This window comes from Tetrao urogallus (assembly GCF_951394365.1).
Source record: "Tetrao urogallus genome assembly, chromosome: 2".
Taxonomy (NCBI): Eukaryota; Metazoa; Chordata; class Aves; order Galliformes; family Phasianidae; genus Tetrao; species Tetrao urogallus.
The window spans coordinates 38,109,657-38,136,095 of record NC_136814.1 but is presented as its reverse complement, the minus strand read 5'-3'; the positions used below and the strand labels follow the sequence as shown (position 1 = coordinate 38,136,095).

At 42.3% G+C, this 26,439-nt stretch overlaps 2 protein-coding genes across 2 annotated transcripts in view; one reads left to right on the top strand and one right to left on the bottom strand.

The window, feature by feature from the left end:
• PCNX2 (pecanex 2) overlaps window positions 1–3,266 on the bottom strand; it is a gene marked incomplete at its 3' end in the record, with an annotated part of 150,273 nt that extends 147,007 nt beyond the window's left edge. Inside the window, exon 1 of the mRNA XM_079550866.1 lies at window positions 3,105–3,266. Within this exon, the coding sequence (XP_079406992.1) occupies window positions 3,105–3,257 (153 nt within the window). The 5' untranslated portion in view covers window positions 3,258–3,266. The remainder of the gene's footprint in view (window positions 1–3,104) is intronic.
• Window positions 3,267–6,075: 2,809 nt separating this feature from the next.
• Window positions 6,076–26,439, top strand: part of MAP3K21 (mitogen-activated protein kinase kinase kinase 21) — a gene marked incomplete at both ends in the record, with an annotated part of 40,606 nt that continues 20,242 nt past the window's right edge. Inside the window, 2 exons of the mRNA XM_079532803.1 lie at window positions 6,076–6,784; window positions 25,692–25,872. Coding sequence (XP_079388929.1) covers window positions 6,076–6,784; window positions 25,692–25,872 — 890 coding nt within the window. The remainder of the gene's footprint in view (window positions 6,785–25,691; window positions 25,873–26,439) is intronic.

Here is a 26,439-nt window from a genome sequence, read left to right as displayed (position 1 = left end):
GGGCCACAGGCAGACATTCAGGTTCACGCGTTTGAAATGCCACCTGGCTTACTGCTTCAGATGCAGCACGGTTGATCTGCCTGGGGCTGCTGTCAGCCCACAGGCCACTGCCATGGAAATGGCCAACTTCTCCCCATGTCTACTAACATTATTTGGGTAGCACAAAGGTGGAGGTGTCTAAGGTCCTAATATAAAGACAAGTAACCTTCGACCCAAATACCACATCTGATAAATCAGACTGAATAATTAAGTTGTTTAGACCCAGATGTAACCCACCTGATGCATCTAAAGATAGATGCTACATTGCCCTCATCTCAGCCTTGGTTTGCTACAGCACAAAAATGATGGAAAACATGCGGTCAGTAACTACAATGAAACTTGGTGAAGAAAGAGGGGGTATACCATAGCACTGAAGCCAAAGATACATACTTTGATGTTCCTTTAGCTGAATTAATATCTAAGAGATGTCCTTAAGACAACATGGAAAAACACGTAGCAAATCCCAGGGGTGTAAACTCATTTTTAAGAGTGCATTCTATCTCCTAATAAATATGGTAAGAGCTGTGTTGTTTATCTATCTACTCCAGTGATAGGCATATCCTTACTGTTACAGAGGGTGAAAGTAGGTTAAAGTGTGGTCAACTGAGACTGGAAGCAGCTAACATGCTGCCAACTTTATCACAGTTTACCTCTGAGTAATTTGTTTACGTGCCCACACCCTTATACTGCCACGTTATAGTTATGGTATGACTCGAAGACCTAATGTTCAATTCAAGAGCTTCCTGTCCAACAAAAGACAGGAACAATCACTAAGCTATCTCAAGGGCTCACAAAAAGGCAGGTGCACACTATCTTGAGGCTTCTAGAACAGGCTATAGTACAAGCACCCCCAAAGTCATCTCTATGCTTTACTGGTGTTACACTGGGGCTGACCTCAGCCAGGTGGCTCTGCTTAACAGTGTCACTAATGTCACACATACACACAACACCTGGGAGCCCTGTGCTATTTGCTACTTTATTCCACAAATCATAATCTATTATGAGATCTGACATGGCAAGGTTAGAAGATAACCTAATAATACTGAAAGTTGATTTTTAGTCAACTTTTTAACGGTGTTCCAAATAGTTTTCAATGTATATCTTTATTTGCATATCTGCTGCTACAAGGGCTAAATGAAAAAGAAAAGACAACACACAGAACTGCATTTTCAGGAAGGGGAAGTTCACAAGGGAACAATTAGTACCAAAGTAAGCTGTGCTGACAATGCTAGAGAACAAAATCCTCGATCCACACAACAGAAACAACTTGATACTATAAGCTCCCCAATGCTACTGTCAGCACATCTCAGCTGAGCCAGTGTGAAAAATTTAAAAGCAGCTGGATGAGTTCTGCCACTTCACTCAAACTGTTTCAGGGAGACTTTCTGACTTTGTTAAAGGCGTAACTGAGACAATCTAAAGCAAAGGAACATTTTGAGTAATAGCACTCTGATTTGTTCTGACTTTGTCATTTCAAGAGACATTTGTGACTGCTTAAGCTGATTCCAAAGTGTGTAACATGAACACCACCCCAAATTTCGCCAAAGATTGTAAGTAAAATTCCCCAAAGAAATCCTTCAATTAAAAATAGAGGTTCGAGTTTCTAAGTGGCAAGAATATCTGTCGTGCACAAAGTTTACAAAGCCTAACTTAACTTAAACTAACTAACTTAACTAACTTAAAAGCAGGAAAACAAATACTTGAGGACATCATTACTTGAACAGGCAACACATAAATGCATTATTCTTATCAAGGATAAAGAATTCCCATAGCGACACATTAGCTCAAGAACGCAAGTCCTTCATTTAACCAGATGATTCATCAGAAAGCCAGCCAGTCTGCAGGAGCGCATCCATCAAGGCAGACAAACACGAAGCCCAGAAGAAAAAAAAGTTAAACAGATAAATTTGGTTTTCTTCTTCTCCCTTTACATCTTTTCTTATGTTTTACGTTTGCTTTAAACTACAACGCCCTTTTGTGCAACACTGCAAGTTCTGAAATTTCCCAGAAGGCAACACATACTCTTCCAGATGTACACCTACTTACTTTAGCTGGAAAAGAAAGTTAACCTTCACCTTCACATTTTTCACATCTTCACATCTTTTTTTGAAAAATCATGCATGTCACTTTGGCAGCAGTTCTTAGCACATTAGACTCTTGCTGGCTTGCAGAGGACAGAGTCTCCATCCACCAGAAAACACAGTAATCTTGATTGAAGAGCTCCACAACCAATGCTTACAAGGATCGAGCACAATCCACATCAAAGGTACAGCATACTAATAGATTTTTAAAAATACATAACTGACTTCTCACTGGAATTCCAGGGAGACTCATGAGCACTCTTTGCAAATCAGGGCTATCTCTGACCATAGAATCATTTGAGGTGGAAGGGACCTTTAAAGGTCATCCAGTCCAATTCCTCATGTAGAGTGGAAAGACCTGCTTAGGATTTTTATCCCACTCAAAAAAAAAAAAAAAAAAAAAAAAAAAAAGCAACAGTCAAGCTACAAACTTCACTTCATAAGAATCAAGTTGAGTCACTGCAAGAAATACTGCTAAGCTACAGTTACTGAGGAGTTCACCAATGCATGGATGCAGTGATCCAGCAAGCTGCTTCCCAGCTTTCCCCAGGTAGGGGGAAGCACACCAAAACTGAGTCAAACTACCAAGTTTTCATGGAAAAAAAACATATTAAAGTTCTGCAAGCAAATCCCAATTAGTAAAACCACTGATCTGTGATGCTTAGTACAAGGTGAGCTGCGTTGCACGAGGAGCAACGCGACTCACCAATGACATTCAGGCACTTGACTTTCTGCTTGTATTCACCCCTGTCTGCTGGTCAGACCAGGGCGGCCGGCAAACAAACGGGGATCCGAGGAGCCTCCCCACCCCCCCGCCTCCCCGGGCCGCCCCAGCACCGGGGCGCGGCCGCCTCGGGAGGTGACGGCGGGGACGCGGAGCCCTCGTCCGAGGCCGCGCGCCGCCTTTGCCGCCGGGCCGAGGTGCGGCGCGGCCCCAACCGCGGCCCCAGGCCGCTCCCCGCGCCCCCGCCCCGCGGTGCTCACCAGGTGCATGGCGAGGGGCAGCGTCAGTAGGAAGAGCCACAGATAGAGATGGCAGCTGTTGGTGAAGGCGCCCTGCTCCGGGTCGTGGTACCAACCGCCGGTCAGCGCCGCCCACACACCCTGCCCCACCAGCCGCGCCGCCGGCGACACCATGGCCGCCCCCCGCCGCCCCTCAGCCGCCCGCCGCCGCCGCCGCCGCCATGCCGGGCGCCGGCGGATTCTCCCATGGTGCCCCGCGACGCTGAGCATCCCGCCCCACCCCGGCCGGGCCGGGCCGGGCCGGGCCGGGCCGGGCCTCCCTCTGTTCGGCCCCGCCGCCGCGTCGATCCCGGGGCCGCACCCGGCTGCCGGCAGCTCCGAGGGGCGGCCGCTGCGGGCGCGCGGACGGACGGCGACGCGGAGCCGCGTCCCGGAACGCGGCGGCTCGCAGGTGCGGGGAAGGCCCGGCCCACCGGGCGGCACCGCGCTGGGCCCGGCGCAACCCCCCCTCACAGCTACGGGGTTGTTTTACCCGATTCGTCGGTTGTTTGTCAGCCAAACGTCGGCTTGCTTGGTGGAACCCCGAGTTGTACTTTGAGTTTGATGACAACTGAGCTTGAATTAGAGATTTATAGTACGTGAGGGGTGTCAGAAGATAGGCGTGTGTGGCACTGAGAGGGAGCCAAGAGCAGATAGGCAGCACAGAGGACACGGCCCACATCCCTGTGCACACTTGAGGTAAGGGGTGTGAGCCAATGGATGCCAATGGATGCCATTAAACAGCTGTGTTTGAGAGGTAATTCACCACATAAGCTCAGCTCCCAGTGCAACCACATTAGATGCTTGTGCTGGATGCTTGACAGGTTTGAGAGCCATATAAACAGGAGGGATGGCGCTGCTTCTTTCAGTGGCACAGTGCCTGCAGATATCTGTGGGACTACAGCCATGGGGAGAGGTATTTGCTTGGTTTGTCCTTGCCAAGAAGTCTTCTAATCCATAATCTTGTGGATGTCCCATTCCTGGATGCATTCAAGGCCAGACTGGATGTGGCTTTGTGTAGCCTGGTGTAGTGGTTGGCCACCCTGCACATAGCAGGGGGGTTGAAACTCGATGATCACTGTGGTCCTTTTCAACCCAGGCCATTCTATGATTCTATGATCCTGTACGAAAGAGGCACAGTTCTAGCATTGTCCTGCGTGCCATTCCATTAAACATGTCTTGCCTAACATCTCTCTCCCTTGGCAAGTGGAAATTTTTATTTTACCTTTTGCATACTAAGGCAGATTCTTTTCAAAGGTGACAAAGTTTGTTGACATGAACATCAAATGCAATCACCAGCCATCAATAATATGTTTATAGGCAGTGATTCAAAATATTAATTTTTCAGAAACCACCAAAGTTGTTTCCCATATACACACTGATAAAAACATTTACATGCAGACTTACTATATAAATAAAAAGAGATGGGAAAACAAAGGGGGCTTCAAAATTGCCTCTCCTCTGTATCTCACATGTCTGGCTCAAGCAGATCATTATTCAGAAGCCCCAGGAAGGGAGGGCTTCATTGGAGTTGATGCAACACTGTTTCACTTTGGTGATCTGCCATCTCATCCCTCAAATCTTTCTACTCTCTCTGGTATAATCATACTTGCAGGTCAGAAGAGGGGTGGTAATTTCAGCTAAGGGTATGTATTCCACACAGTGCAGGTAGATGCACAGTATTGTGCCTGTGGCTGCAGGGGAGTACCAGAGGTGGAAAACATGACCCACCGAAAGGTCAGTGACAAACTGGGCAGTGAACTTCACCAGCAACCAGCACGCTGTTCTTCTTAATGATAACTCCACTAGGTGGTGCCATGAGAAAAGTTACAGGAGCTTCATGTTGCTCTCCGTAAAACTGCTCCCATTATTAGATAAGCCAGGAACAGCACTCACACACCGAGATCCTACAGTGCTCCGTGCTGCAGAAACTCCATAGGATAACCCGGGTGTAGCAATTGCTGGTGCATAGTGGTACTTCGGGGAGCAAATTTTTGAACACTAGCTCTAAATAAATATTTAAACTTTTAAACACTGTTCTGCAACCAACACCTTGTCTGACCCAAAACATTCCACAGTTAATTAGTTCCTGCAGATTCTTCAGATAAAGTTCAAGGTGGAATTTGTGTGGCAGAGCGCTTGTATTACAACATACTTTATGGCTTTTATAATAAGGCAAATACGCAGATAAGGAAAAGGTTTGCAATTATCTCTCTGAATAGCTGCAAGGCATTCTCTTATATTAAAGGAAATGTGAAAAGACGTGATAGACACGCCGGTTCTGCATTACTTCTTTTAGGTTAACGTGGTTCAGTAACCATCATAGCGTTTTATTGTTTAGTGTGTCAGATACAGTTTCTGCTGCGGAACGAACAGGAGTTTATCAACTTTGTTCAATTGCAAGTTTCAAATAACTACGTCAAGAATTTGGTCGCGATACACAGCTGCAAACGAGACGGTTGCTGAGGGACGTACAGCACTCGACGTACGGGCAACTAAGAGGCACAGAACACGCTGATGATTCCGCCCTGCGGCACAGCCTCACACCTTCCCCGCGCCCTTTTATCCACCTCAGGCAGCTCCCAGCAGCCGCTGCTCCCAGCGCCACAGGCACAAAGCCCCCGAGGCGGCCCACACCCACTGTCGCGCTGCGCGCGCGCGGAAAACACCTACCTACCTACGCCTCCACACCCACCGCAACCCCCTCCCTCCAACCCCATCCTAGCTCTCGCCCCCACGTGATGACCGGCAGCCAATCAGCGACGCGGAGCGGGGAGGCGGGAGCAGCGCCACTCCCCTCCCCGCCCTCTCCGCCCGCGCTTGCGCCCTACCTGTATCAGCCCGGCGGCGCTAGGCCCCGCCCCTCCCGCGGCTCCCGCTCGGCGGTGGCAGGTGAGGATGCGGCCGGGCAGGCGCCCCCGCGGTGGCGGCTGCCGGGGCTGAGCTCGCCGCCATGGCCGCGCCGGGCGCCGGGGCGTCGGGCTCCGGGGGGCCGTGCCCGCTGTGGACGGCGCTGTACGACTACGAGGCGAGCGGCGAGGACGAGCTGAGCCTGCGGCGGGGAGACGTGGTAGAGGTGCTGTCGCAGGATGCGGCTGTGTCCGGCGACGATGGGTGGTGGGCGGGCAAGATCCGGCAGCGGCTCGGCATCTTCCCCGCCAACTACGTGACCCGGCAGCCCCGCGGAACGGCGGGCGAGGAGCCGGCGGGCAGCCTGACCGAGATCGACTTCCAGCACCTGGAGCTGCAAGAGATCATCGGCGTGGGGGGGTTCGGCAAGGTGTACCGCGCAACCTGGCGCGGCCGCGAGGTGGCCGTGAAGGCGGCGCGGCAGGACCCCGACGAGGACATCACGGCCACGGCCGAGAGCGTGCGGCAGGAGGCCAAGCTGTTCGCCATGCTACGGCACCCCAACATCATCGCCCTGCACGGGGTCTGCCTGCGGGAGCCCAACCTCTGCCTCGTCATGGAGTTCGCCCGCGGCGGTTCCCTCAATCGGGCCCTGGCCGCCGCCGCCGCCTCCTCCGCCGCCGTACCCGGGGGCCGCCGCATCCCCCCGCACGTCCTGGTGAACTGGGCAGTGCAGATCGCCCGCGGCATGCTCTACCTGCACGACCAGGCCATCGTCCCCATCCTGCACCGCGACCTCAAGTCCAGCAACAGTGAGTCCCTCGGGGAGCCGGGGGCCCGGGGCGGGGGGCGACCGGCGGCCGGCTCGGGAAGCGGCCTTCGGGCCTGGGCGACCGGGGGAGTGGGGCTCTGCCGCGCCCAAGGGTTGGGCTGGCAGCAGGTGGGTCTGTGCGTCTAGGAGTGGGTCGGTGGTTCTTTCGGAAAGTCTGGGAGATATGGGTGCGCTTGGAGTACGACAGGACTGAGTCCTGCACATCTCAGGTAGGAAGGAGTGCAGTCAGAAGCGGAATGGGATGAAATCTTGTGCGTGGTCATAGCTGCAGTTTTATGAGATTTCCTTTACTTGGGCACGGTCTGCTATCCTAGCTTTTACAGGACCTTGGCTCGGTATAGCTTTTAAAGGAAAGATTAATCATAGAATCCCAGAACAGCTTAGATTGGAAGGGAGCTTAAAGATCATCCAGTTCCAACCCCCTGCCATGGGGAGGTATGCTGCTGCTTGCTAAATCAGGCTGCCCAGGGCCCTGTGCAGTCTGGCCTTGAGTGCTTCCAGGGATAAGGCAAGTTTTGCTTCTTCTAATAATAAAGATATTGCTTCCGTTTCACTTCTGGACGTCTGCATGTGGTTTTGTCTTTCGTTTGATAAAATTCACCTGCACAGTGAGCAGTGGTGGGAAACAGTAGTTTAGAAAAGTAGATACTCTGGTGCTTTCAGCTTTTGGTGTGGACAAAAGCACCTGAAAGAGCGAGGGATTTGTTCAGTTCATCCGTAATGAATTCCTCACCCATCTGTTGGAGCTGGTGCCTTAAGACAGTTGTGTTGAAGGCTGGCTTCACAGGGGTGGAGATGTTTAAGTCCCACCATCGTGGTTGTGTTTGAAACTAGTGGCCTGAAAGTGGAAATTTGTGCCCTTACATAAATGTTTGAAGCTGTCTCTGCAGTCCTGCTGGAAATTTGGCCCATTCAGAACGGAAATGTTACCCTGTTTTCAGTTGGACGTCCTAAAGTGGTTAAGTTAAAATGAAAAAGCTTCATTCAAGTTTGAAGCATTTTGTTTGAAAGGCTTTTCAACAGTGTGTCTTGAAGGTCATCATGCATGGATTGTTAAGACAAGGCTCAGTCATGGGACTGCTCCCGAGAACACTTTCACTATTTGTTTGATAAAGAAAGGACCTAGCTCAGCTGTATTTGTGGTTCTGATTGTAGCACAAGATGATGAACTCCTGGAACGTTGCTTCAGGGTCTACAGACTTCATGGCCAACGCGTTAAATCCTACGCAGCTGTTAGTAGGCAGCTTGTATCCCAGTTTACTGCGCTGCTCAGACTGAGCTGCTGTACCTTTGCTACACTCCTCACTCATGATGTGACAATGGCAAAGTCCACATTTGAAATGAACTTGTAACCCTGGTTTAGCACAACACACATAGTTGGTGACTGCTGTGTACTGATTACCATTATAATCTCTGTGTATGTAGATAGTGGCAGAGCCTTTTAAAAGTGTGCTTTTAATTATAACCTTAATATTTGTGCTTATTCACTGCTTTTATTATTTACTCTGGTTGCCCATGTGATTGACTTTAACTGCATAGTTTTCTCACCCACGTTTCTTAATCGTGGTGAAGCCTGACGATGGTCTTGATCATCTAACTGAATTATAATGTTGGAAGTCAACAGTATGCTAGTGACAGAATGTACTGTTATCATTAAGTTGTAGAATCATTATGTCATATTTTATATGAATTTAAAGGGACTGCAAATCATGGTAGTGTCTCCTGTTATGTTACTTGTCTGTTTTTCCAGGATTTCACTTTATTCTGTTACTGTCATCTTTCCCAAGCTTTTGTGCCTGAGTAGAAGTCTGCTAGGGTGTGTGGTGTGCTTGGTGTGGGTAGCATCATCTTGGCAATATCTGTAGTCACAGACTGGGCTCTGGCTGCTCCTGTTGATCAGCTGTTGTTTGCTGCTTTCCACGGCTCCTTAGTGGTGGTGGTCAGTGTTCTCTGCAGAGTAATTCCTGATTGTTTGCCACTGTACTCATTTTGTGCTAGCTTAATGATTTTTACTGAGGAGTTCTTTAGACAGCAAACTGGAAAGATGACTTCCCTTAATAAGGCATGGTATGGGATGCCGACTAAAATATTTCATTTGCAAATACCTAAGAACTATGTTTTCAGCCCCTTCTACCACCATATTTGATCCGGAGAAGATAAATGTCATGACTTGTGGCTGTAGGCAATAGCCAAAGCAGGCTTCTTAAAGGCAAGTTTGTTATTTCTCTCCAATCCCTTCCTGAAGTTGGAATCTGTAGTACAGTGTATCTGCTACTGATGTCGAATTGACATGACTGGTGAGAGATCCCCACAGACTGAATGGTAGTAATGAGAGCAGTAGAATGTACTTTATTTTTTGACAGCAGTAACTGACTTCTTTTGTATGCACAAGAGTCTTTAGACTCCTATTGGGAGGAGGAAAATGGTGTTTTGTTTCTAGTAAGGCAACAAATGGATAGACATGCAAATGTTTTCAATATTTGGAGGAAAAAAAAAAAATCAAGCAATCTTTGTGAGAGCTGAGAAAGGGATTGAAGGGTGACTGCTGGGTTTGGTTGGTATCAGGGCTTCTTCAATTCTGGAGACCATGTAAAAACATTAATATTTAATGATGATTTCAAAGTAGACAAAGCAAAGGTGTAAAGAACACTCAGCTTTTAAGTAGGTCTGGTGAAATGAAACATAATAACCGTGGCTATTAATGGTGATTTGCAAATTGGCTGTGGGTGTTTAATAAAAACTTTTGCAGGTGACATGGTCATAAGTTTCTTTGGAAAAGAGGAGTCTTTTTTGAGAGTATCTTTCTAAAAGCAGCTTTTATGATCTTAGATGCATAGACTAAGGAGGTTATCTAAAATTAGGGTTGACTTTACCTAACTAAATTCCAAAGGAAAATTTGAAAGTAAATTTGAGGTTTTTCAAATTGGTATATATAGTTAAGGAATTCTGAATTCAGTAGTAATTTGAATGAAGTCAAGTATCGTAAACTGAAAAAACAGTACCTCCCAGGTACAGATATAGTCTTGGTGTGTTGTTACTAAAAATGAAAAAAAAGAAGAAACAAAAAACAAGTTCGTCTTCAAGACCAGAAACTAGCAGTGAAACAAGAGAAGTAAGAAACAAGACTATCTTTTTCTCCTTCAAATCTCAGCATGTTTGCTGACTCTTTCAAAGGGTGACTTTTTATTGTAGAGTGGCTTGCATTGGAAAGGACCTTAAAGCCTATCCAGCCCCCTGCTGTGGGCAGAGCTGCCCCCCACCAGCTCAGGCTGCTTGGGGCCCATCCAACCTGGTGCCCAAACCTCCAGGGATGGGGCACCCACAGCTTCTCTGGGCAGCTGTGCCAGGACATCTCCAGCTTCTAAGTAAAGAATTTCTTTCTGATGTCTAATCTGAATCTTCCCTCTTTCAGTTCAAAGCTTTTACCCCTTCTCTTCTCACTATCAGACCATGTAAAATATCTCACCCCACCTCTTCTGTAGGCTCCTTTTGACTACTGGAAAGTTGCAATGAAATTTCACAGCCTTCTCTTCTCCAGACTGAACAAGCCCATCTCCCTCAACCTTTCTGCATAGGAGTGGCGGTCCAGCCCTCTGATCACCTTCATTGCTCTCCTCTGGACCTGCTTCAAGAGCTCCATGTCCTCCTCGTGCTGGGGTCCCTGGTCTGGACACAGTACAGTCAATTTTCTCCAGTTTTTCTCTGGTTGAGTCAAATTATTTTCTTTTGGTCGAGGGCACCTCATTAATTAGGATGCCTCAGTAACCGTGGTTATTTAGGGTCTCAGTACAGTCTTGTCTGTTCCTTTCTTAGGGGTCTGAATAAGGCTAACAATGTGTTCAGATAAAATGTGCAAGGCTTCAATTTTTGAAGTCTAGTGTAGAGTAAGCAGAGGTTTGTGGTTTGGGGACTGATTTCAGATTGTGCAGTACTTCTGCCTTAAAATGTGTTTTATCTGTAGTGCAGCAGCTTTGTGTACTTACAGAAAACATAACAGAAAGTTCAGAATATCTTGCTTACGGCATGATCCAATCTGTGAACACAAGGTGAAGCACAAAGCTAATTCTGTGAAGATTGTGTATATATGCACAATACTGGTGAGTCCTCTGTTGATTTGTTGTAGATGGATATGGAAGTAAGTTTTGGCTCACTAATTCTTCCAGCTTACCAGGATCGTTGTGGCCCTCAGTTTGCTGGAGTGCACGAAGTTTGTATTACATATAGAAATAATCAAGAACAGGTTGACTTTCAAAGACTATTGAATAAAGCCAAGCACGTAACAGTTATAATGAGAGCAGTACTTGAAAGCTGAAGAGGTTAAACATACAGAAGAACAATGAAACAGCAGTTGGACAATCTGCATTAATATTACATCCTTCAAAATAATCTCATGTAATAACTCAGAAAAGAGAATTTGGTTTTAAAATCTCCAAGTTTGACGTGGCTTTACAGGATTTCTATTGAATTGGTTGCTTTTGATTAAGGGTGGTGGTCTGGAATTTGAGGAAAACCAAGACAAAATAACCTCTGATTATTGTTTCTATAGATTGTTTGCAGCAGAACTGTTCAACGTATAAAACAGCCTGAAAATAAGATGGAAGTATTTTCAAGAACTCACAAAAATACTTTTCCTCGAACTTCCCTACCTAGCAGCTTCATGGTAGCTTTTGGGCTAGGAGATGAGAAAGAAGCTCCATGGAAACTGACCTGTCTCTTTACTGATTTTATTCTGAAATCAATGGGATGCATAATCTGTCCATTGGCTCTGTTTTGAAGGACTTGCTCGCTTCACCTGTAAAGTTGTAAGGACTTCTTATACATTGTTAAATGCTTGCATATTCAGTATCTTCTAATGTGTGACCATAGAGAAAAAGAAAAATCAAAATGAAATTCTATTACAATTGGCTCGGGTAGTTTTGAGAGAGAACTGGCTTTTTTGCAGATGAGAGCTTAAACTCAAGATGCCCTCTAATGGCAGTGGAACTTGTAGCTGTACAATAACCATAAGCCAATTACTGTTCATCTTTTAGATTGCAGCAAGACTTAAATACAAATAAAAAAATATTCTCCTGTGGGCAGATGCTCTGCGTCTCCCTCACCTCTTTGTAATGCTCTCATTCATGGGACTTGTGCTCTTCTTTTCTTCTCCCAGCGTCCCTTCCTGGGCTACCCCCAGCTCTCCTAGGGTACCAACTCCAAAATAGGGGATTCCTGTCACCTGCTCTAATAGTCTCTGTCTGCTATAATTGGCTTGAAACATCTCCTGTAGCCTTGCTAACTGCTGAGCTGGCAATACTGGCTGTCTCTGAGGTCTGGAGAGGAACAAACGTTTGTCTGGCAGAACTGAAGTTCCTCTTCTGTAAGACTTCTGTAAAACCCACACGAACTTGACAGCTCTGTGAATGCGGCATTGCTTTGACTATTTTATCTGACAGTCAGATAAAATTGTGGGACTGAAGGTAACTGGGGCACAGGAGAAGGACTGACAGATTTTTCTTCAGGAAGACTGGCTTGAAAAAGGCCCTTGTCCCACAGGCAAGGAATTGCCAATCCCAGGCTGTGTGTGAGATGGTTTCCTAGTTAGGAAGGTGTTCAGAAGACAAATACTTCCGCAAATGTTTGAGCCGTTCATGTGTTAGCAATTCAAAATTCTCATGCCTCATTTTTCCATGCTGTATTCATACGGGAAGTCATGGTAATTAAGTGTTGCTATTCTTAATTACTTAAATTACATAAAGATTAGAAAATGTCCTAGGTGTACCAGCTCCCTAGCCCATCTTTGTGAGTGTAAGTAGCCCTGCCCTCTGCTTTGCACTGAAGATAATGCTGCTGCATTACAACATTAAAAAATGGTCATATGTTCCTGGAATGTATAGCAGGAAGGAGCACTGGATTTGGTAATCTTATCTGATTAGTATGTTTAAAAAAAAAAAAAAAAAAAAAAAAAAAAGCTATAGAAGTACTGCAGAATTTCATGAACTTGAGAAGCAGCATCTCTTTTGAATCTGTTACAAGTTAGCATGACATTCAGTTCAAGTTTTATGCTTTGTTTCATGAAACATTGCTCCCAGTAATCTGTTACATGATTTGATGTGCTCTGACTACACAGATGGGGATTTTATTTTTTTAGAGACCCTGAGAGAATATTAGATACTGTGAGAGCAGCGAATGCTCAGCAGCCTTGAGCTGTAGCGTCTTTCAGTGCATGGGAGGAAATGTTTTACATTGTAACCATTTTGTTTTCGCCTGTTACATTTATTAACTTGCTGCATGCGTTTGGTGTTCAAGAAGAGATGCTGGAATTCAAGAACAAGCAATTTAAAGTCGCTGATTGCTGTGGTGATCACCATCATAGTAGAAATAACTAGTGGTAAAATATCAGAGATTAACTTCCAACTGAAGGATTTGTTTCCATATTTAAATATAACATGCAGGGAATTCATTACTTTATTATGTTTTCTGTCAAATGAAATTTTGTGAACTACTAATCTGTCAGACAGCATTTGATTGCATAGAATGTAAGCTTCCAGAGAAGTCGCATCTAGCAGTTATTTTACTTGTAGATTTAAGGCTTAACTGCAGTAGTCATTTATGTGACCTTAGCCTGGTATCTTCTGAATTTGCTGCTGTTTGATGTTTTTAGGGATCTCAAATCTGGACACTAAAAAGTGGAGAAAAAATTCTAATCGCCTTAGGCCCTTGTTTTTATTTTTGAGGCAGTGTGTTTGAGTATATTCACATGCACTCCTTAATGCTGAAAGCAAGATTCTAGCCTGAACCACTAGGTGAATTTAACCCAACTAATTTAAAAACAATAAATTTGAATGTCCCTAATTTTAACTCCTTTTTAATACAGATTTTGTTTCCCCAAACAAACTGACACCTGTAGAGTTATTCCTTTCTCTTATTTATGTTAAGACTCTGCATCTTCAACTGATACCATGATTAATCAAAAAAAACCAGTGTTGCTTTGTCCTCTTTCTGGGTCTTACTTGGTTCTTCATGTCTTTCTCCTCTCCCTGTCTTTCTTCTGTCCCCAAAGAAGCTGTTTTACTGTTGTTTTTAGACTGTTTTTAGAAGTTTTGTTCTCTTCCTGTTCCTCATCGGACTCTTCCCTGGGAGGTTTCTGCAAAAGACCCATTTTCACCAAGGTTTTTGGTGCTGCCTTCTTGCCACAGGGGAGTCGTGTTCTTATCTGTTGCTCCCAGGTTTTCTGACTGTTTTTCTGAAATGAATGGTTTGGAGATGGCATTGCAAGTTGTGGTGCAGGACTTTTAATTACAGTATTTGTAATGAATATCAGTATATTAAACAAAGCTTTAAGCAACACTTGACTGGTTTATTTTTTTTTGAAATCTGGTGTTCTAGGGTATGGTCACATCCTACCTGTCTCTGAAAGTGGCACAAAGAGCAGTTAGCTTCCATAGAAGTCAGTGGAAAAACTTGCAGCTCCCATTAGCTGTTAGAATATTTATTCAGTTTTGTTTGTTCTCCTACAACTTTACATGCTGATTGTAACATTTGTGTAATGAGGTATTGTACTTACATAAACATATGTATAATGCAACATAATACAATTAATGTAATTGTGTAACTGAGATGTGAGCATTGATAGCATCGTTACTCTATTGTCAGAAAAACTTGGGAGAGAACTCAGTTTTCAGGTCCAATGTTGTCTCCCCACATTCTGCTTTTGGGACTTCAAGCCCAGCGTGTATGTTTGGACCCTCTGACTAAATGCTGAAAGTTTGATGAAAAAGTTATGTTCTGCCAACTCAAAAGAATGGAGAAGCAACACATCATTGTATTGTACTTGGATGCTGAATACTGTTTTGTGGTTTCTTTGACCTTAGAAGATAACAGCTTTTTCTTTGCAGCCTCTGTTTTTGTTTGTGTTGGGGTTTTGTTATCACTGAGCTTGAACTTTCTTTTGAATGTGCTTCAGTGTTTCAAGTGCTGAAACAGTGGCCTTGTAGTGTGAACCGTCGCAAGGAGTCTTTACAGCATGAGTGACTTCTGCCCTTGATTTTTCATTTCTGATGATCTGTTAAAATTTGAAACATTGAAATTCAGTTCATTGGGTTTTGGGTTTTCTCTTGTTAGAGGCATAATTACGGTATTGAAGTTTAAAATATATATAGGTATAAAATATATATGTGTAATAGCTATGTATTCTATACCTACATATAGGTATAGAATCACCAGGGTTGGAAAAGACCTCTGACACTGTCCAGTCCAACTGCCCACCTCCCACCAATATTACCCACTAAACCAAGCCCTTTATTACAACATGTAAAGTTTTCTTGAATACCCACAGGGACGGTGACTCCACCACCTCCCTGGGCTGCCCGTTCCAATGCCTCGCCATTCCTTAAGAGAAAAAGTTTTTCTTAACATTCAACCTGAACCTCCTCTGGTGCAACTTGAGGCCATTCCCTCTTGTCCTGTCACTGTTATCTGGGAGAAGAGTCCAACCCCCCACCTCACCACAACCTCCTTTCAGGGAGTTGTAGAGAGCAATAAGGTCTCTCCTGAACCTCCTTGTCTCCAGACTGGAAAATCCCAGTTCCCTCAGTTTCTCCCGGTAAGACTTGTGTTCCAAACCCCTCACAAGCTTCATTGCCCTTCTCTGGGCATGCTCCAGGCCCTCAGTGTTTCTCTTGTAGTCAGGGGTCCAAAACCAAATACAGTTCTGGAGGCACAACCTCACCAGAGCTGAGTACAGAGGGAGTATTTTAAATACTAAATGACTTGTCTATCTAAGGTAGCAGAACAAACTAACACCTGGTGTCATAAATTTACATTCCTGCATTGACTTATTTTAAAATGAGTTTTCACCATTTTTACTTTGTTTCCCTATGTTATAGAGCACTTATCCTGCATCACTGGCTGCTAGTGAGTGGATGTGTAAATTTTAAACCACTTAGTGCATCTTAGTGCTGGTGGTTGTTTTTTTTTGTTTGCTTGTTTTTTTGTAGAGAGAGATATAAAATAATGTAAAATATCACCACAGAAGTATTCTTTCTTAGAGTTTCCAGCCAAGTTTAACCTTTTTTTGTGGGAGGTCATAGCTGCAGTTAAATCAGTCCTAGACATGCCAGTGTTGGCTACATAATCATGCTTTGTTCTCTTCATAGCTACTAAAATCTGTGTTTTGGCAGGTGTGCTATTAACTTAGAGCTGATAAGCCAGCCCTCCCTCTGAAAAATGCAGGAGTAACTGCTTCATTTCTGTGGCTCATTATGAGACAAATTAACCCTTGGAACTGAATATACTTTGGTTTTGTATGTTTGGAAAATTTTCTCACTTTCTTTACCACTAGTCTTAGATGTTACTAATATTTCTCATGGAACTAATTGTAGTTATTTTATCAAGTATTATTTAAAAAGGAAAACTTTTTTTTTTTTTACTCATTATTAAATCTCCCTTAATTATTGAATCAAAAAAGCACCCTTCAGTTTTGTCTTCCCAAGAGAAAGAATGCTGCCAAGCTTACTGAGTTCTCATTTAAAATCAAACATTTTGCCTTTGCTATTAAAGAATATTAGAGTCCTGGCAGTGCGCAGTCTGGAGAGGCTGTTCTGCAGCTATTAAAGAAGCTACAAGGATGGAACAAAAATCTTTTTTCTGTCAAGTTTTGTATTTAGAAATATAAAAATATGAGATCAAAATTCAGTCATTTTCTGATTCCTTGTTTTGGAAAAGATTTAGCTTGGCAAAAAAAAAAAATCTACAAGACTCTTTCAATTGTTCTTTATAGGATTGATTGCTTTAATTCTCAGATGAAACCAGTGGCCAAATATGAGCTCCTTTACAGAGTTGTGACCTGCTAAAATCTCTCAGAAATGATATTAAAGGGGTTTTATGTGAAGTGATGTGTTTCTAGGAGAACTCAATGACTATACTTAATAAAGCATCTACAACCAGAGTTAGTTTGGATTTTTAGGCTAGCTTTTCATAGCAGAAAACACATTCAGAAGATCATAAGGTTGTTTTTTTTCTTGGTCTTCAATTTCTCCAAGTAGTTCTCTTCAGCAATGATCTTTTTTAACAGAAAAAAGCAACAAAGCTGGATTCTATCAGTACATCTTTGAATATAACTAGATGTAGAAGAATTGTATTAATTTTGAAATACTGTTTATTTTTGCACTTCCTATAGCACATTGTCTTTGGTTCAGTTTAGCAGCTAGCCGTGCTACAAGGCTCACCCTCACATCTCTTGACATAGACCCTACTGCTTCCTGTATGTCAGTGGATTTGCACATCTGTGGTTGCATACAGGTGGTAGGTAGGAGTTTGGTCAGATGATGGATCCGGCAGAAAACAGTTTTCTCTGGAGACTTTATTTTTTTTAGCCATCTGGATAATTAACTTCCTCAAGACTACTCAGTCGCTAAGACTCAGCCCTAAAAAGCCTTTGAGGATGAGAGGCTGTAATTAGAGAGGAGATTAAAATATGTATTTTAAGTGACTGCTGGCTCTTAGGGAGTCTTCGCTTTGACATCAGCCCTAATGGCTCAGGTTAGTTAGTAAATCATCTTTAAAGGAAGAATGTGTTTTTGTTTATTTATTTTTAATGTGAATATCTATTTTAATGTGTATATTCACATAAAACTTCATGAAATATCTAACCTTTGATATTTTTGTGCATTAAATATTCTAATGTAAGCATATCAAATGCAACTTTTTTTTGTGATCTGTATAAAGTAACAACAAAGCACATAATTGACAAATGTAAAAAGTTATAAGCAGGAGAAGTAAGCCAACTGTGTAAATAAGTGCATGTATTCAGAAGTTGTGTCATTTTAAGTGATTTTCTATTTACTGCAAGGAGATGCCAACATAATTTCAAAACAAATTTGAGTTAAAAAGTGTTGAGAAGATGATTTTACTAATGATAGTTAACACGTTAGCTGCCTTCTGAAGGAAGGGAACCTCTTGGCCCTGGGTATCATTTTGGGGAATATGAGCCCCTCAGGTGCATTCTCTTTGTGAATTCTGTTATGTTGTTTGGCATGCATTCATTTGCTCTGTTCTGAAGGGAATGGTCAGGTCTTGCTTGAACTTGAGGTAAGGAAAGCGATAGTACATTTTCTGTATGCTTTTTGTTTTATTTTTATTTTTTGGAGGAGACTTCACCTGGTGCATTATATACTGCCTATGACTCTCCTTTTGCAGTTATGTATGTAACAGTTATGGTTTGCCTCACCTTTGTGGTTTGCTTGTTTTTTTAGGAGTAGGAAGGAACTGCTTGAAAAAAAAAAAAAAAAAAAAAGGCATGACTATTTCCTAACACAGTTGATGGTCTTTAAGGAATGGTGAGCACTTTGCTCTGTATGGCTTGAAACAGTAAACATTCTCAGTCAAGAATGACTGATTTACCACCAAACTATTATTCTTAGTAGTTCTTAGCATGTCTTTCTGATCTCCTTTCATTTTGGTCACTGTTTTTATTGCATAGATGCCCTTTAATAACTAATAACAAACAAAGAAGAAAAAGCTTAGAAGATCACTTAAAAGCAAAGTAATTGCTGTGTTTCTAATAAGTGTGAAATTTCCTGGTAGGTGCAGCATAACTGAGTGGTTTGAGTTTTAAATCCAAGTTTCAGCATGGACTGATTTCCATGTAATTGTGAAATTGTAGAGGAATTGCTGCAGTGAAGTAACTTTTCTTAAGTGTAAAACTAAATGGGAGAACTAATCTTGGTATTTTACTAAACAAAGAACTTAATAATGTTTAGAGTGCAGTCTGCTTTTTTGTGTAATGCAGAATCCAAATCCTTTTCAGAATTTACTGCTGAAACAATAATTAATGTCTAATTTCAAATGCTTGTTACCTCTGGTGCTTTCTCTTAAGGCACAACAGAAATTTCTGGTTTGTGTTACAGAACTGTCAGAATAGCAAGTGAAGTGCAGATGGCAGGCAGGAAAATAACTCGCAGCATCTGCAGCCTGTGCCAATAACTTGTTAAAACGGCTTTTCTCTCAAGTTTCCATTTGCCCAAAGTTGCTTTAATAATGGTTATTAAAGAAGTGAAGGGGAAGCAAAAAATGGTGATGCAAGGTATGCTGCAGCTGTTGAAATCGCTCCTTTCTCCTCTTCACTCTCCCTTGCTTTCCTCCTTTCTTGCAGACAGTCAGGCGAGCCTTTGTCGTTCCAGTGTTTTTGCTGATTTCTTGTTCTTTACATGGCCCACTATGGGATGTATTTTTCTTATGCAGATGGTGTATATTTGTAAATCCTTGCTGTCAAGGACATTTTCTGTCAAGTCTTGTCTTGTTTTGGCTTCCCAGTTGGGAACACTTTGTTCAGGACTTCTTAAATGTATGTTGGCTCATGTGAGGTAGGATTATTATTTTTTTTTAAAGCTAGATGTTCTTAAACAAGTGCATGTAAGACCAAATTGTTGAGCTGCTTTCAATGTTGTATGAAAATGAAGAAATGGTTATATGTCTGCTGTGAAAGGATAAAGGATAGAGGAGCACAGTGTCCCTATAATAAAATAGATAAATGTGGATAAAGTAGATAAATGTGTCCTGTGTTTGTAATCTCTAAGAGGTGGAATTCCTCTGTGGATGGCAAGCTCTAAACTTATCCAGTGAGGTGATCACAGTCTTAACAGTGTGGGGCTGCAAAGGTGAGGAGGTAACTAACAGCTGCTACCTTGAGAACTGGCAGGAGAAAAGCAAGGTAGCTAAAAAGAAGTGCTGTAAAGGCAAATGGATCACCCTTTTATAACTTAGCGACATCCTGATCAATTAATGTTTTCACTGTGGTATTTAGTTTGCAGTTGAAATGCTTAGTGGAGCTGGACGTGACTTCTATAAAAAGTGTTGAAATTTAAATTTCTAATTGCAGTTGGTACCAAATAACTCCAAGTAATGGAAATAATTCTCTTAATATTGTCAAGGTACTGTGTTTCATTAGCTGAATATGTGGTGTGTTCAAGAAGGTTTTTTGTGTGTTTTTTTTTTTTCTTTTTTTTCTTCCTGTTAGTTCCTCAGGTAGAGATACAAGGTTTTCCTACTGGTATTGTTGCATGTTTAGTGAATTACCAGGAACCAAATTCACTTGCAAACAAATGGAGGGGGAACTTTCTGGGGGGAGCTGCAGGGGGACCACAGTAGCAGCATTGTCAGGGCAATCTTTTCTTGGCAAGTAGGGCTGTATAGTAGAAGCTCTCTACTTTCTTTCTGGTATGTTCTTCAGAAAGACGTTATCAGTGGTGGCAAATGGAGTGGCACGTAGGCGCTCAACCTGTAATCCCATTAACTTAAATAGCTGTAAGATTAAATACCTTTTGTTAGTGAAAAATATAGCAGTCAACTGCTTAGAGAACTGTTGGTGGAGGTAGCTAGTAACTGCTAACTCATAAAAGTCTGCTTAACTCTTCATTTTTACTGGCAACAAAACAGATGCTATGAATAGGGTACGGTAGAAACTGTAGAGTATAAAGAAGAGGAGGGGGAGGGATCCAAATGACTTCAGCATTTTAGGTTAATTTCTGTAAATATAGGCATTTGAAGTACAACTAAACTCCCTATACTTACTCCTTATTACTTGATCTTTTGACTTGGCTTTTCTAAGAAAACTTTGTGTAGCCACTTAAATCATTTGTGCCACTGATAATGGTCTCCTGAAAGAGTCGAAATGCATTATGAAATAAAATTGATTTAATTGCATAAAGTCTCTGGATTTCAAGATTTGGATTTCTTGTCAAATGAGAGATTGAGTTAAATGCTGACTTCTAGTTAATAACATCAGAGAAGTATAATGATCTGCATATCTTTTAGTAACAAAGAGAAAACAGAAACTTTAGGAAATAACAATAAAAGAATTGCATTGAAGACCTGAGTACTAGGTGGAAATTTCCTGGTTGTGCTGACAACTAAGAGGTCTGTCCATGATTCCCTCATGCTTGCTGTAAATACTGTTTCTAAAGCTACATACATTTTAAAACATAGGAATGAAAGGGGCTGAGGCAAGAAGGTGAGCTCTTTGTGTAAAACTGCGTGTTAGACAAAATTCAACTTGCAGTTGAAACAAGTTGCTTCAGTTCCTCTTTGGAGGTTCAGCTTAGTACTGAAGCGTGCACTGAGGGTGTAGTCCTGGACCTGTCTGAGTTTGCATCCACTCCAGGAATTTGGCTTGTCTAAATAAGCTCTTCCCCATTATTTCTTGACCACTTATTTCCTGGCTGTATCTCATGGCAGTAATATTCCGTGTCTTCAAAAAAAAAAAAAAAAAAAAAAAAAGAATTGGATCCCTTCTGCACTTCTGTAGTCAGTCAGTTCCTCTCTCTTTCTTTGCCCTTTTTAAACGGGTAGCAGAACCCTGTAACCTTCAGTTCTCTGTTTCTTGGAATACAGTCATCTATGTCCTGCCTCTTACTTTACTTTTTTTTTTTTTTTTTTCCCCAATATATTTTCAACCCAAGCTTTCAAAAAAGAGAATGGATCAGAAAAAGCAGCTCTTGTCCAAATGTGGCCAAGCCTGGCCTGCTGCTTTGTGCTTCTCTAATCCTGACTGCTGCAGTTGTTGTCTTACCTTTTACGCTCAGTAGCTCTGAGCATAAATGGAGCAGAGAACATGAGAGAGGTAGAAAAGGGAGATGGCACAGGAAGAGGAGAGTGGGAGCACAAGGATGGGATGTTACTGTGACTTGCCTCTTTTCAAGTGTAACTCTGGTTTCCTGATGGATAACGTGTATGGGAACAGAAGTGGTTCTGTAGGGATGATGCCAATTTAACAAGAGGAATGCAGAGTTGGAAAGGACAGACTAGCCCCACAGGTCCAGTCCCATTGCAGTCTGAGTTTTAAAGCATGCAGTATGTTTTATCTGCACACTGCTGCACCATAAAATGTTTGCAGGTGCTATAAGATCTGTAGAAAAAGACTAGCTGTAACTGATAAGGCAGAAAGCAGGCAAAACAGATTAATGGCATTGCTATTTAAGGAACCAGTAGGTTTGATAGGAGAATGTATTATATTTTATGACTTTGTGAAGAGTAACCTGTGCTATACACTGTGTGGGGAGGGGGGACGACACAGCAGAAGGGAGGTGGGAGAACAGAGGTGTTGTCTTGGAATATGATATGAAGCTCTCCCCACCCCTGCAGTTCCAGGTCTAGAACTGAGTTTAGTCATGAGCACATGAGCAAAATGGATTGGGCAGGGTACCTGGGAGAGTATTATACTGGTAAGAGCACCAGTGCTTTTGACATGCATCCTGTTCATAAATGTGGTTGATCTCTGCTCTCAACCATTGTTTGTCCTAGGAAAAAGGACAAGCTCTTATCTAAATAGGAAAAGTGACCTGCTCTTCATTATTCTGTTTTCTACACCTGCTTCAGTCTAAGTTCCTGTTGTTGAGCATATATATATATATATATGCTGTTCCAGTCATCCAGTATTTCATGTGAAGTCTTATGCCTTGTACAGTTCTAATGGTACTTCTCCATTTCTACAGGAAAAAAAAGCCTTTTTTTAGCATCGCTTAGAATTGCGTGAGCTACTTCTGCAACTGTATGCAGCTGCTGTTTTGGTTTTCCTTGTGCTAGACAGAACAGCCCTACCTTTCCTCTTCCTTCACCTCTACTTTGTAACTCTAGGTTTTGCTGTTGATCCGTTCCAACTTTGCATGTGTTTCCGGTACGATGATCTGGTCTTTTTTGGGGTGGGCTTTGCTGTTGGCTCCTGAAATGTACCTTGTATGTTTCCACAGATTGCTAATTGGCATGTGGAACAAGCCTGCTTCCTAATAAACACAGTAATGATGTTTCTATCCTGATAACTTGTCTTTCAGTATCTTCCTTTATATGGAAATATTGATTTTTGTATAGGTTTCTTTGATCAATTCTTATTCTGTCTGCATGATTAAACTTCCTAAAAAGTTCTTGCATCTGATGAGGTCTGCAACCTTAGCCCTTTCTGGGGAACTTCTATCAGAAAAAAAAACTAAATTATTTCATAACTCTCAGCTGCATGTTTCAGCGATGTATATAGGCAATACTTGGATTTCCAGTTTCTCTTTAGTAGCATTACATACTTAAAGAGTAAACGTTCTTTTTAATCTGTATGGTTAAATAGAAATTTGTTAGGGATGCTGTTGGAATACTTCTGTATTCATGCTGCACTATCATAAAATTATTAAATTTTTAGGACATGCACAGTATCATAGCTATCAGTTCCAATATCACTTCACCACATAACATGTATACTTTTTCTTCATTTATATTTCATTAAGTTATTGAAAATAGCATGCACTGACAACTCTTTGTTCCCCAGTCGTACAGGGTTCCAGACACGTGCTGTGTCTCATATTCAGGCAGCACCCAGTGTGTGGTACCCAAACCTTCGATGCTCTGATGTTAATAAATTGACTTTGTCCTTCTCCCTGGGAGGTGAGAATGGGGAAATCCCAGCCAAGCTATGAGTTGGTTGAACTTCAGAATTGAGTTGAAAACTGTGTAAACAGTAGGAAACATTTGTGGCCTGAAAGTATGGAGTCAGATAGTTGATTCCTGACCATAGGACATGCAGTGTTTGAATAGCAGGCTAAGATAAGGTTTTATGTTGGCTGGACTGATGCAAAGCATTCTTATCGTGAGAGACTTAGTCTCCTGCTAATAGATTTTTCAATCATTCAGAAAGAGTCAGCTTTGCTTTTATAAGTCTGAACTTTGCTCCTTGTGGAGAGCGTAAAGTCTGAAAAATGTTAAAATAAATAGGAAATGCTGAACTGGCTCTAACCAAACTGAATACTGGGGGTGAATCGGTGCCTGAAAAAGCCAACTCGATGGGTTTGGGAGAGGAATGTGCATGGGCCAAGTGAGCAGGGCGAGCAGAATGTTGCAGAAATGACTGCTTTCAGACAGGAAGCTGCAAGGAGCTGAACAGCAGGGGCTGGGAGGCGCTGCCTGGCACCGTCCGCCTGTGCTGAGCAGCATTGCTGCTTCTCCTGTGTTTGCTGCAGCCGCTCTCCAGACCGCGGCCGGAAGCGGAAGTGCAGAGTGCAGAAGAACGTGGTCCCTCTGTAGGATGAAACCTGGCCTCCTGCCCGTTATTACCTTTTGCAAGACTGACTGTTTTTGGTTTCGGTCACATTGACTGACAAGGAATGTCAGGAATTCTGCTGAACGTGTTTCAAATGGAAGGGCAAACAATAGGTCTTTCATTCAAGTATAACAGTTATAAAAACTCCTGGATGAATTTAACTTGTTCTGGTGGTGCTGACTTGGAGCTCGTAGTTTGTCTACACCACTTGAGCCTTTGTTTCTTCTCCTCTGTGTTAAGGCGCTTACTGAAAATGGAATGTGGGATCTGCCTTTTCTAATCTGGAGTTGACATCATTTTTGAAATACTTCTAATTAAGCTGTACCACTAAAAATGATTTGCGATTGCAAATGCAAGCTCACCAGTTTTTCTTCTGTGAGGCAAGATCATTCTTCATCTGCTTTGTCCCAGTGCTTTGCCTTGAACTGCATGGTACACATGCTTGGAAAACACATACATTAATAATTCTTATTAGTAATTCAGCCTTTGAGCTTTGTCCCAGGAGATCATTGCAATGGAAAAGTAACAGTAACAGTTACTAGCACTGACAGTGACAGAGGCACTGAATATGGAATTAAGATTGTAGTGCCTTAAAAATGATTCTTTTGCACCTGTTGTCTTTGCTCTGCTTGAACACAGTAAGCCCATTCATTCCGTTTCACACTCTTTTATGAAGCTGTACTACGAGTTTGCCAGCAGTATTAACAGCAAGTCAGACAGTGAATACACACTGTGGGATGGAACAGCAAAAGATGATTTGCTTTTTAAGGGGTGTGAAGTTACAATGGGTATAACACCATGCGGGTTTCATCCAGCTCCAGTGTCCTGCTGCAAGTTGCATATTCCTGAGGCAAACTGACTTCCCTGGTCTGCTTTCCCCACCTCTAGTGATTTGTGGCCTGGGGATTTCTTGAACCTGTACCTGTATTTTGTACATAAATGCACGGAGATGTCTTCTGAGAATTCATATAATTTCTTTTAAAATCTATGTAAAATGGTAGCAGTTACATACTATGGCAAAAATTTCCAAGTTCACCTCCCTGTGTGTTTGTGATCAACTGCCACGTGGTTTTGATTCTTGCCAGCTAATTTAGTCTGATGTAGTCCAATTGTTTTTTTTTCTGATCAGAAGCTGTGAGTAATTGCTACCTACAGCTTTCTTTGTTTGGTGCATGCTATCAGGTTTGTCACTAACCTTCTTTTCCTGCTGAAGAGCCTGAGTCTATTAACTGCGCTTTGGGCTGAGAACAGGCTGTTGGGAGCAACCTGCTTGTGTCCTTCTCTGTGTGTTCCAGTTTTATTATATGCAGTTTGAGATGATGAACCCAGATTGGGTGCAGTACGAGGGATGGATTTTACACAGTGAGATGATGTTTCCTGGTTTTTTTTAGGTTTTTTTATAAAAATTCTTAACATTTGTTTTAGTTCCTACTGCTGCTGTTACTTTTACTACTTGAGAATCTTATTTCAAAGTGAATCCCATTTTCACAACCTGTCATTCGTGGGATGTTACTATTCTGTGCTCTCTTGAACTTGGATGCTTTCTTTTCTATCTCTTCTTGGTGAATCTCATGTGCTTGTTTAATATCTACTCACATAATTGCAAGAAAGTCGTGACACTGCAGGTATTTCTCTCTTTTTTTACTTAGAATTACTTGGAATTTTATCAGTAAACTCGTTATTTTTATTTTTAAAAAAAGTTGATAGTATTTTCACAATGTTTAGATCATACAGTTATTTGCAGAAATCAAAATCGTGTGGAATTAATAACAAGAATGGCAGTTTTGTTTTGATTCCCATTGAATTAATTTACAAACTCAATCTTTTGCAGTTTTGTTGCTAGAGAAGATGGAACATGATGACATTTGCAATAAAACTTTGAAGATTACAGATTTTGGTCTGGCTAGAGAATGGCACAGAACAACCAAAATGAGTGCAGCTGGGACGTACGCATGGATGGCTCCAGAAGTTATCAAGTCCTCCCTGTTTTCTAAAGGAAGTGATATTTGGAGGTAAGAAGTTGATCTACTATAAAGACTGTATTCAGTAGAAGTAAGCTGAGGTTTTTGAATGAATTTCTATTTGATTTTTTTTCCTGATGGATTCCTAAGTTATTTCAGTATACGGCAAGTATAGATGTTCTAAGAAAAACATTAATTTTTCAGCTTCTACTTCTGATCTACCTTTAGTTACTTGTGACTTAAAAATTTGAAAGAAAGAGAGGGAAAATAGCAGAAGACCATATTTTTGGAAAGAAAGCAAGATCTCATTAAGAGAAACCCTTAAAAGTCTGTTGGTTAAGTAACTTATCTTGAATATTAGTGTGAAGAGTGATACGCTCTTTATGTACTACCATATGATTGATCAGTAATGGTATGTTTGCTCCAAATCAGATGGCTGAGAAGTCTCATTCTTTTTAAAGAAATGGGACCATCCATCCTCCCCTTGCATGCCCATTTAATAAAAAAAAAACTTGGTAAACCAGGACTTTATCAGATGTTAACTGAAGTTTGTACTGCTTTCTAGGAATCTAAAATGTGATCATGTGTAAAATTAAACAGCTGGTTTTTAATCTCCAC